Source organism: Nannobrachium achirus (assembly GCF_963921795.1).
Source record: "Nannobrachium achirus genome assembly, chromosome: 20".
NCBI classification, from domain to species: Eukaryota; Metazoa; Chordata; class Actinopteri; order Myctophiformes; family Myctophidae; genus Nannobrachium; species Nannobrachium achirus.
Genome location: NC_137827.1, coordinates 18743535 through 18756308, shown reverse-complemented (window position 1 = coordinate 18756308; position 12774 = coordinate 18743535). Strand labels below are relative to the sequence as shown.

Sequence of the window (12774 nt, the reverse complement as noted above, 5' to 3'; positions counted from 1 at the left end):
TCTGTGTTCACGCTGTTTTATTGATTGATTGATCCTGTACCGCTCTGTTTTTCTGTGTTTGTTATTTTTGTATTTCTTCTTGGTTTTCTTGAACTATGTCACTGTCGGGTGGAAACCTCATATGTCCAATACTGTTACTTTTCAGGATAAAAAAAAAAAAAAGTAGCAGATCGATAAGCTTGAAATGCGTTGCGTTGCTTCACGCCAGGCTTCGAGCTTGCGGATCTTCTACTTTTGATGGTTTTGTGTGACACTGTAGTAGTGTGATCATAATTTAGGAAAAAACACAATGAGTTAGAATATGGGGATAAGAGGTTTTTCCCCCGACAGTAAGGATGCACTGTTGTTGACAGCTGCAGAATAGTAACGTTTGAAGGTGCTAGCTTTTTGGGCTCTCTATACTAACTAACAGCACCTGAACCAAAACAGTCGTGTGATGGGTGCATGCATGTATTGCTGCAACAGTTAACCGAACTAATCAATTTAACTGGTCGATAATTGATCATTTAATCAATACTTATTTTGGGCATATCAGTTGTAGATGAAATTAATATTTGCCATTGCAACACTAAACAACCGTCGCGTTACTATGAAAAGCTCCACCGGCTGTCTGTCTGTCTGTCTGTCTGTCTGTCTGTCTGTCTGTCTGTCTGTCTGTCTGTCTGTCTGTCTGTCTGTCTGTCTGTCTGTCTGTCTGTCTGTCTGTCTGTCCGTCCGTCCGTCCGTCCGTCCGTCCGTCCGTCCGTCCGTCCGTCCGTCCGTCCGTCCGTCCGTCCGTCCGTCCGTCCGTCCGTCCGTCCGTCCGTCCGTCCGTCCGTCCGTCCGTCCGTCACGTCACGTCACGTCACACCACACTTTTGGCCCCTACTCTTATCTCCGGCACCGTTGCCCATGCCAAACTTTGCACACACACTCCTTGGCTAGCAAACCACAACCTCTGCCCCTGATTTCTTACATTCCCCTCTTCTAGCGCCACCATGAGGTTGCTTTCTGCAGACAACATTAATGGACACTGCTCCCTACAGATCTTGCCTAAAAGTCACGCAAAGTGGTACACACTATCTCGCAACTCTATACATGCGACCTGGCGGTCTTTCTAAATAATAACACTGGTTAAAGCAGAAGTACAACACAAAGATACACCAAGGAACCACCATAAATACACAAACAAGTGCAAAGCACATTTTAATTTTCATGTCTTTAAAATAACATCTATACTGTACATTGTCCAGCCTTGGGCCAGGGTCTAGTAGTGTTTCCTCCGCATCAAATCTGTATGGTTGTAGATCGTCTATTTTCACTGAATGTTCGTCCCCAGAATAGGGACGCTAAGATTGGTTTAACTTTTTTGTCTCAGGGCACCCCATCAATATTTGTTTAATCCGAGGCAACCCTACATTATAATTTTCACTCCCAGCACCTTATATTTATAGCATATCGTCGTTGTCGGGTGGAAACCTTGTATGTCCAAAACCGTTCGTTTTGTATTTATCATCTATAAAATGTACTAAACTAGTGAAAACAGCTGATCTACAAGCACACAACGCCTCGCATCGCGAGACGTTGTGTGCTTGTAGATCGGCTGTTTTCACTAGTTTTCACTAGTTTTCTTGTATGATGAAGCAGGGCTTTGCTTTACCAAAAGACGTACACATTTGAAACTTGGAGATACAAGGTTTCTGCCCGACAGTGACGATATTTGAGTGATTATGTTGTGAGGAAAACATTGAGATAATAGCCATTTTGGTTAGAACTGACTGAAAATAACGTTGTACTTCAAGTTTAAAATTATACTAAATATTTTTTCATGTGTCCAAATAAATTCCAAATGTTATCAAATTATCTCGCGGCACCCCTGGACTGCCGTCACGGCACCCCGGGGTGCCCCGGCACCCACTTTGAAAACCCCTGGTTTAACTGAGACTCTTTGTGATCTCGCCAACATCACTGGACCTGCAGGATGTCAATGATCCTTATTGATCACTGGTCCTGATCCATTCATTCATGTTTGGGTTTTGGGGGCGGGAAAATGTACAGGAAATGAGAGCCACGTTATTTACCTGCACTACTTATTAGTTGCGACCGTAGGTCGTAGTTTACTATCAGAACCGTCACCTCTTGACCTCTTGAGTCACAGTGATGTGGCACAGAGTCACAGTGTGACAGATGTGGACATCAGGGATTCTCCATATATGGGCATAAAGGGGATTTGGTTCCCCTGGCATCACAAGGATCTCCATATCTCCATATATGGGCATAAAAGGGATTTGGTTGCCCCTGGCATCACAAGTATCTCCATATGGGTAAGGGTCAGTTCAGAAAAAGCTAAGGTATGGCAACATGACTGGTGTCTTGCATGCGCGCCTTCGCGCACGTGCAAGACACCAGTCATGTTGCCATACCTTAGCAACAGGCATGATACATTTAAGACGTACATTTTATTTTTTTCCCTGTTTCTACGGTTTCTTGGGCTGGATATGGCAGCCTGGAACGGTTGTTCAAGTGCATTGCACCTGTTCAACTGACCTGCAGAAGTGTGGAGAATATAATTATAATGCCTTGTTAAAGTGACCATTTTGTAACATTTTGCATTTGTAGTTATTTTACTGTAATTTAACAACATAATAACCATTATAACCAATTGACGCCCCTGCTGTGTTTTAATGTGACAAACAGTTCAACTGAGGAACATTATTGTTTGTCATCTTTATCATAACCAGAAGAGGGCACTATTGTTCTTCCATTACCTCACTCCACCTATGGCTTGTGCCTAAATAGGGCTGCAACATCATGCCATCAACTACTTTGATTAATCGAAAAATGTAAAAGCATGTTTTGTGCTGTAGATCTGCAAATTAGATAAAATATTGATTATCGTTTTCTTCTTTTTCTTTTTTTTTTTACAATACTGTAGATTGTATTGATTGGTTGTGTGGTGTTAAATGTAAGTGTTTTGTCCTCCGTGTGTTCAGAGCAGAGACTGGTGATCCTAGCAGCCCAGGAGGAGGAGAACCTCAGGGCTGACAGCGCGGCCCCCCCCTCCTCCTCCTCCACCTCTGCCTCCTCTTGCACCCAGCAGGCCGAGCCCCAGACGGCCCCCCACAGACAGCCCTCGCCTGGGTAGGTCACCTCTCTTTGACTCACAGGTGACGTGTGCTATTCCTTGGTTTAGTTCAACTCATTTTACTGCCACGGTTTTCTTGCCTTTTAACGTGGGCGAGTGCGTGTCCATCGTGCACAATGGTGCATGGATCGTGCACGATCCGCGTGTGCGACGTGGTCCATCCGCGATTACAAAAGACTCCATGTTAATCCATGCTAGCGTTGCTGAGCTAGCAGCAGTGATGAGTAACAAGGAAGTAAACGCAGCAGAAAGTGGTCACAGAGAAACGTGTTGTCTAGGGTGGATCTTAAATTACCTTTTTCTGATTTTCTTGAGTCTCACCCCCCAATTATGTTCCAATGTACAAAAAACTGCTTTGGTTAAAATTTGGTTGAATTTCAAGCATATTTAGAGGTAGCTCAATCAAGTCAAAGATTGTACATTTTATTGGTCAAAATCGAATTGCACTGCAGGCACATTTAAGTTATACATTACACATTATTCTTATACTAAGCACAGAAATGATATTTTTTAAGCTTACAAATCTAAACACAAATCTGATTACATGTTTGTCATATGTCAAACCAGAATTAATGTATTGTAGGTAATAGCAAAGCAAAGAATGACAATTTGCAATTTTTCATTTAACGTGCACAATGACATGTCTTTATTGCACACTCTTCAATCATACTCACAACACACAACAAGTACACAGCCCCACTTCCTTGTTTACCCCCAAAACCCCCGAAAGTCACTGCAGTATAGCAATTCAGTAGTTACTGATCAATTAAAGTTTGTTTACGGCTATCGGGATACTTGTGCCGATAGTCCTGCACAATTTGCAGCAAGTATTGGAGTTGGGACTCATCTTTAGTAATGAGACCACAATATTCTTGTATTAGGTCAACCCCACACTCTGCATGATCATTAACAACATTCATCGCCTTCACTACAGCCAGAGCTTCTTGGTAGTCCTCCCTGGGCTCCCACTCAAAGCACCTTGGAAAAAAATCTTCAATGTTCTTCCTTGCAATTGTTCCAAGGTCAACAGTAATTCTCTTCATATGCCCCTGTTCACCATAAGTGATTGGAAAACTTTTGAGAAGCAGCTTTAGACACCTCAGCATTTATTGATGAACCGGATACCTCGCTGCTCGAGGTATCCGGTTCAGAGCTCCAGGAGCTACCCATCATGCCCGTTGGATGGCAAAGGTTATTTATTGTATGAAGATCTGGATGTTTCATGGCCAATTCAAACTGACCTTCAGGGAAGAAAAAGCATGCATGGATTTGTGCATTTTTGCAGTTTGCAATTATGTGAAGGCATGGATGATGGCACCTGTTGCTGTCAGCGCTCCACTAAATTACTTGGCAGCTGTTAAAATCGTTGCTGGAATATTCATCAATAAATGCTGAGGTGTCTAAAGCTGCTTCTCAAAAGTGTTCCAATCACTTATGGTATTTTGCTCCAGAGATTGTCGGACTTGCATTGTTTGACAGTCAAGTGAGCGCGCAAACGAAGAGGCTGATGGTGAGAGCCATGAAAGATGGAAATGAAGATCATGAACTGAGAATTACTGTTGACCTTGGAACAATTGCAAGGAAGAACATTGAAGTGCTTTTCAAAATGATGGATCTCCCAGATGACTTCCTTGACGTTGATCCCGATGAGTGGGAGCCCAGGGTAGACTACCAAGAAGCTCTGGCTGTAGTGAAGGCAATGAATGTTGTCAATGATCATGCAGAGCGTGGGGTTGACCTAATACAAGAATATTGTGGTCTCATTACTAAAGATGAGTCCCAACTCCAATACTTGCTGCAAATTGTGCAGAACCATCGGCACAAGTATCCCGATAGCCGTAAACAAACTTTAATTGATCAGTAACTACTGAATTGCTATACTGCAGTGACTTTCGGGGTTTTTGGGGGTAAACAAGGAAGTGGGGCTGTGTACTTGTTGTGTGTTGTGAGTATGATTGAAGAGTGTGCAATAAAGACATGTCATTGTGCACGTTAAATGAAAAATAGCAATTGTCATTCTTTGCTTTGCTATTTCCTACAATACATTAATTCTGGTTTGACATATGACAAACATGTAATCAGATTTGTGTTTAGATTTGTAAGCTTAAAAAATATAATTTCTGTGCTTAGTATAAGAATAATGTGTAATGTATAACTTAAATGTGCCTGCAGTGCAATTCGATTTTGACCAATAAAATGTACAATCTTTGACTTGATTGAGCTACCTCTAAATATGCTTGAAATTCAACCAAATTTTAACCAAAGCATTTTTTTGTACATTGGAACATAATTGGGGGGTGAGACTCAAGAAAATCTAAAAAAGGTAATTTAAGATCCACCCTTTTTGTCCTGCATGCCCCCAAAAATGCAGATCCTGTGTCTTTGGGGCACTTAACATCTTCAGCGTGTTTCTGGTCAAGGACCCCTTAGCTGAGAGAGGGGCCCTACTACATATTGTATAACATTGAGATTAAACTTTTTCATACATTCCATAGATTATTATCAGTGTTGTTTAAATTAATTAATTTCATACATTTAACCACCTACCCTCAAAACGTACATGTAGTCAACTTGACGTTTGGCTCGGTTCTTGGCCTGCCCTTTTTTTCCCCTCTACACCAAACTTCTTTGCCGAAAATAGCTCATGTACAAGATGTAGATCAGCTATTTTTTTCGTCTAATGTTCCCCTCAGAATAGCGAATCTAGGGTTCAAGTGGTTTGCAAGCCACGGGGAGCCCTTTAATATTAAAACCGGAATATACCGGACATCTGAGCAAGGAGTCTCAGCCGCGCTGTCTTTTACCGTACTGGGTCATTAAAAACGAAATAAATGATTTTTATCCGAAAATCGGCGATCGTCTAACCTCCCCTAGTCACCACTCGTCCATCGATAGCGCATGGCTCGTCTGACATGAAGCAGAAGTGAAGTCAGGTCCATTCCTTCCCAGAAGCCGTCCATTTTCTGTTTATACGTTAGTGCTAGTATAGCAGGAGTGCTGGGGGCTATGCGAGCGAAAATGCTCATATCTACTCTTGAGTCATGCGTGGATTATTTGAGCCGACATTTACGTGAACGGATCACACACGCAAAACGCACGGGGATAAGATGCGTCGGCCGAAACCCCCACTCTAAGCCAATGCAGATTGAAGAATTTCACTGGGAACTGTGGTGAGTATACAACGGGGATTGCGGTATGGTAATGGGGGATGAAGACCACGTGATATAGCGCTGAATGTCTTGTAAAATGAATGCGGTTCAGATCATAATATAATAATAGAAATTTCACGGCTAATCTACAACAAGCTATTCTATTTCGGCTGGCAAAGTGTTAATGTGGTATGTTGTTTTAGTTCAGTGTTCTGGTGTGTTCCTCTACACAGCGAGAGCCCTGCCAGTCTGATGGGGAAGGTGAGCCAACTGGAGTCCATGGTGAAGCTGCTACAAGATGACTTGAAGAAGGTGAGGGGTCTTTCCAAGACCTGCCTTTGTACCTTCATTCCATTGTATGTCAGCAGGGACTAGAGCCAGTAGACAGCTGCTATTTTTCAACAAAAGAAATAGCAAATGTACAAGCTCACGGCGCGTCACAACTCGACGTGTTGGGACCTTGTAGAAGCGCTGTTTTTTGGTGTTTAGTAGTGTTCAGGTGGCTGCCTTCAGGAGGGAGACACGCCGTTCCAATATACAAGAAGGTCAGACTGAAGAAGTCTTTTCTTCAGTCAGTTAACTTTGATTACTTCAAAGTCGACTTAACTAGAGTCTGGCCAGGGGGTAGGCTGAGAGGTGGACATTGCTCAGTCTTCATGTTTTTGTGTATGTTTTTTTTTTTTTATGTCAAATTTGTGCAGCGAAAATAGCTTATCTACAATCTCAATGTGTTTTAAGATTAGAGCATTTGAAGTGGTCAGACTGCATCTTCCATATAACCCAAGTCTCGGTTATTTCATAAAAACAAAGGTTAAAGTCTCAATCTGTGACTTTCATCAGTCGTGAGCAGGCCTGGAAATTAGTGATTTTAGGGGCATGGCCTTTGGTGTTGTCCATTTTTTTGAGAGCCATCAAATAAAACAAGATTTTAGTCCATTGGAAGAATTTGTTGATTAGGTTAGGGATGTTCCTGCCCTGGTTGTGAGATTACATGTTTGCTTTAATCCGTGTGTGGTACATAAAAAAGCAAACGTTATTTGTGTGCGTTTTGTCTCCACCAGGAGAAGGATGCAAAGACCTCGCTGCAGGTGCAGGTGCAGAGTCTGCGCGAGGACAACCAGCGGCTGCAGGAGGAGTCCTACAGCGCCTCGGCCAAACTCAAGAAGTTCACCGAGTGGGTCTTCAACACCATCGACATGAACTGAGTGGCTCTCGGACGCCATAGACATGAACCGAGACCTGAACCTTGAACCTGACCACAACGCCTCCCGACAGGAGAACACAGACGACGCGACCGGGTCTCGATGTTGGGAGTCCTCATTAGACACTGCCTGACGACATAATAACACGACACCCTCCCAAAACCCGTCGCAAATAAACCGCCTCGGCGCAGAAGGCAAGCCGCCTGTGGGGAAAAAGAAGACGCGGTCATTGACGCGGACCACATGACTTTGTATCTTCAACACCGACGCCAAGACGAACTCTCCATCCTTCTGACGACACAGAGGGATTGTTGTTTATGTACAGTGGATATTTTGTGGGAAAAAAAGATGTTGAATGGAAACTGAGGAATCGAGAGAGAGAGTTTGGACAGAAGTGGTTCTGAAAGATGTGATGAGCATGAGGTCACTTCCCTTGGGATTTGCTCAGATTTGATGCTCCTTTGTGTCCATTCTGATGGATAGTAAGGTGTCTCTGCATGACCGACAGAAAGATTTAAGTTTTTTTAGGTTTTACTTAAACCAGTGGTTCTCAAACTTTTGTATTTTATTTCAAGGATTCCCGGTTTCGGATGCATTAGGGCCACGGACCCACCATAACTCTGAGAGTGTACACTCATCTGTGTACATTTGTAGACTCTCTTGAGTTACAGACCTGTAAGGGTCAATTTGGTTCGTAAGTTTTACATTTCATCCTACTCCTTTTCGGACATTTTTTATATTTTTCTTGTTTTGTTTTTCCTCTTCTTTTCTTTTTTCTTTTTTTTTTTAATCTTCGAAATAAACTCATTCATTCATTCAGTTGTAGATCTGCTGTTTTCACTAGTTTGGGTCCCAGGCAAACGTCTAAGCTCTCTTTTGGGTCTTGAGATAAAGAGTTTGGGAACCACTGCTTTACATCAAATCGGTGGTGCTCAAAATGGGGTAAAGGCGAAGGGGTCCCAAATGGACCCTGTAACTCTGCGTGTGTACAAGTGGAACCAAATGGACCATGTGTACTTGGCACGCTCGGAGTTATGGCTTGAATTAAAACATTTTTAAGTTTGTGGAACCACTGCTTTAAATATATAACAGAGGTCTTGGTACGACACCTGGCTGTAGCAGAACAGTTTTTTGTATAGGAACAGAGGTAAGAATATGTTATATCCTCCCATGTGCTTCCTTTTTGTCCCCTTCAATCAGAAAAAACAATCTATTTTGGAACTAATGAACAGATTGGAGACACAACGGAGAGTATGGGAGATACTGGACTGTTTCTCAGCGTCTGGTCCGAGGGGGTCCAAACAAGGGACCCTTACGGGTCTGAGGACCCTTACGGGTCTGAGATGGAACTATTGTTAATCTTTGCGAACCCCCCCAATCGACAGTACAATTCTCAGCGGTAATTTAACTTAATAAGAGTCCATTTTGGTCACCCCCAGACCCTACGTCAGGGTTCCCCAATTAGTTTTCCCCAAGGGCCTTTTTGTGTGACGGCCTTGTATGATTTGCGAAAGAACGTACACATTTGGAGATACGAGATTTCCACCCGACAACGACGATATACCAGTGTTGTTGATGCTCTTATACCACCATTATTACTGGGGTTGGTGTGGGCCAGACAGTAGCCCCCCCCGCGGGCCACGTTGAGAAGCAGTGTGGGTAGGGTAAATGGGTACAGAAGATGTTTATTTGTACCCCGGAGAAGACGGGTAAACACGGGCGGCCTCGTTGTGGGCCTTGGAAAAGACAATGATAAAAAGAATTTACTATTATAACTGTGAGGTGAAAGTGCCTAGGTGTTGTTCAAATTAAAAAGAGTTGTACTTTGTGTATCAAAGATGTATAATGTCTAGAGCCAGTATCCAATGCAAATACTGTAAAACTCACAAAGGACTACATTGGTCGCGAGCCGGTGAGAATTATATAATTATGAAAACGAATACTATGTAGGTGCCATGATGATGATAAAAGGCTGTCAACGGTCCGTCAAAAAAGGTTCTGACGTTTATTTTGTAAATATACATATAATTAAGGTGTATTTTGTTACCTATGACCTGGACACTCTATTACAGAGTATTTTTTTGACGACTATGCGGATGGGAGAGAGAAAAGTAATTATGCCATTATGCCAAATACATAATGTCAAATACAGTCTTCTGTATGAGGGGATGGCTGTGTGTGTGGAGACACTGTAACTGGAAACCGATTTGACTGGAAGAAAAAAAGAAAAGAAAGAAAGCTTCTAAAATTAATTTAACAATTCTAATTATGTGTTCTTGTCCTGAGAGTAAAATGAGTGTGGTCCCTGTCATTGCTAGAACTAACTGCACTGACTCACTGGACAGTGCCACCTAGTGTTGACAACATGTAAAACGATACATGGAACCAATGTCCCCTCTTCATCCATGTACTGTAGCAGCGGTTCTCAAACTTTTTTTTAATTTTATTTCAAGGACCCCATATCTCTGAGAGCGTACAAGCCTACAAGGGTCAATTTGGTTCCATTTGTGCGCTCTCCGAGTCGCAACCCTGTAGAGGTCCATTTGGAGCTCGCTCAAGGAACCCAGCGCGTCCCCGAACCCCACTTTGAGAACCACTGCAGTGAACCATAGCATGGTAAAAGACCAGAGACGTGTGACCCCTTAACGCTCCCTGTAGGTTGAATCGGTACTATATACAATAATATGACGATGCGTAAAGACATTTTTGACAAACTTCCCCGATATTACAGCTCTCGAGAGTTGCGTATTGTGTAGGCTTAACTTAATAGCCCGCCATATGACGGTGCCTCGTGCCGTAAATAGCCGCTCTAACAAGCTCACACGCATCTTGTGAACTTGTCGATCGACTAGTGGCGTCGCGGCGGCACCGTCGAACGACAAAGTAAACATCAGGCTTAAGTCTGCTCCTATAAGCCCAGTCCTTTTTTTTTTCTTTCCTTTTTTAGATCAGAGACGGCGGGAATATTATGAGATATGATCCATATTTAAACCTTCAATACTATTTCCTTTTATACCCTGATGATACTGTACAACCTGTATATATATATAAGAGAGAGACGTCTGATGATGCTCATCTGAGTTTGCACCTTCTTCATTTTATATTTTCCTTTTTGTTTTTAAGACTTGGCTATTCTTCATGCAGTTCAGTTTAGATTTTTTTTTTAGGCCTGACCTGTGCGTCGTCACACGACGCTGTCGCGTGGCGAACATACTGTGTTGCCAATCTACAAGCCCACGACGCGCAGCATCCGTGACGACGTGTAGGCTTGCAGATCGGCTCTGTTCAACATGTGTTGCCGATCGTGTGGCGAAAGTATAAGAGGTCCATGTCCACAGAAAGCCTTTTTTTTTTCTTCTTACCAGCACAGAGTATCCGTATCGTGGTTAAAGTGCTCTCCTAGGGCCCTATCCCTACTGCCTTACCCCTTATGCATAAACCTTTTAGGCTTTTAATTTTTCTATTTTGAAAAACATTTTAAAATTGTTCAAATAACCGATCTACAAGCTTACAACGTGTTGATCTATTTTAACTTTTCTTAAATGTTTTTCTAAATGGTAAAAAAGACAATCAAACCCAGTTTGACCTCTGGGTGGCTGCAGCTGGTGTTGCTGTACTCATACGGACAGATTTACAGGACAGACATACTGTACACACACAGTCAAATGTTGGAGCGGCAGGCACCACTCAAAAATGCCTACGAAAGTTTGGTCATAAGGGGTAAGATGGGGCCCTCTGGTCTCTGTCGGGTAGGAACCTCCTGTCCAAAACCAGGGGTGTCACAATGGGGGGAAAAGTGGGACTGAGTTACTAGGGCCCAAGGTGGAGGGGGCCTTAATTATTTTATACTTTAGCTATTGAAAATATACAAGCTCACAGCCGCGCTGCGAGCTTGTCGTGAAAATGTTTGCAAATCTTTAAATACTTGTATTTTTTAAGCGAACATTTGTAACTCAAATCTTGCTTCTGGGGGGTCCCTGGAACGAAATATTTTGAGATGGGGGTCCGTGGCCTAATACATATGATTTTGGGGGTCCTTCACATGAAAAAATTAGAGCACCACTGACATAAAAACATCAGAAGGATTTTAAATATTCAAAGACTTTCACGATTTTTCAAAAATGGCAGATCTACAAGCTCGCAGCGCGGCACTCGGTGCCGCACTGTGAGCTTGTACATCTGCTATTTTTCAATAGTTAAAGCACAAAATAATGCGTAATAACCCCCTCCCCCTATGAAGAACATTCATGGGGGCCCCGCAGTGAATCCTTGTACCCAGGGCCCAGAATTTGGTGCGACACCCCTGCTTTTTAGGATTCAAATTCAAAAGTAGCAAAAGTAGCAGATCGACAATCTCAAAGCGCGTCGCTTTGCGCTGCGTTTCGAGCTTGCGGATCTGCAACTTTTGATGCGTTTGTGCGACGCTGTAGTGTGATCAAGTAGGGCATTCATTTATGAAAGAACTACTTGAGCGTACTCCAAAATGTTTTCTGTGGACAAGGACCCTAGCTTTACTGTTTTTACATCAGACATCACCAGGGGAGACAGACAGACAAGACAAGGCAGGGGGGGAGGATCATGATGACATGAGTAAAAAGTGAGTCGCAGGCTCAAACTCCAGACAAAATATGAGCACACAGCATGCCCCAACCCCCCAGCCCGTTATGCCTACTTTATACTCTAGTAGTACTAAGGTGTCGCTTGCCAAAAAAAGAAGAAAAAAAAAAGATCTACAAGCTATACTCCCCTCGTACGATGGAGCGTATAAAATAAGCCTTACGCATAACACCTTCATTTCTCGACATGTGTGAGTGTGACGGCATGTGTTTCTGTTTCCTTTGAGATGTAATGTGTACAAAAAAAAGAAGAAAAAAAAATGTTTATATCTATTAAAGATATTTTGTTCAATTTGACTTTTGGTCTTTTGAGCTACAGACTTATGATTATACGTTTTGTGATGGGATTTATTACCTTGGTGAGAGACGTATATATACCTCCAGACCAGATGTATATTCAAAATGTTTTAACATTTTTTTAAAGAATATCGAAAATATCTTCCGGGTGTCCCTGGCACAAAACATTTTACACACACACACACACACACACACACACACACACACACACACACACACACACACACACACACACCTCAATTTGGGGGTCCTTGACACAAACAAAAAAACAAGGTTCCAAGAAAGTTGAACCGGCACTGGTTCTGGAACCGGTTCTTTGCCGGTGGAAAAGGCCCCTTTGAGAACCACTGCCTTTAGTCGGGGGATATCTTCAGAAATAGTGTCAT

General features: G+C 42.7%; 1 protein-coding gene across 1 annotated transcript in view; it reads left to right on the top strand.

Annotated features, from left to right (window-relative positions):
• LOC308305582 (signal-induced proliferation-associated 1-like protein 1) overlaps positions 1 to 7478 on the top strand; it is a gene marked incomplete at its 3' end in the record, with an annotated part of 94817 nt that extends 87339 nt beyond the window's left edge. Inside the window, exons 27-29 of the mRNA XM_080750395.1 lie at positions 2973 to 3120; positions 6507 to 6585; positions 7335 to 7478. Of these exons, the coding sequence (XP_080606521.1) occupies positions 2973 to 3120; positions 6507 to 6585; positions 7335 to 7478 (371 nt within the window). The remainder of the gene's footprint in view (positions 1 to 2972; positions 3121 to 6506; positions 6586 to 7334) is intronic.
• Positions 7479 to 12774: the final 5296 nt, after the last annotated feature.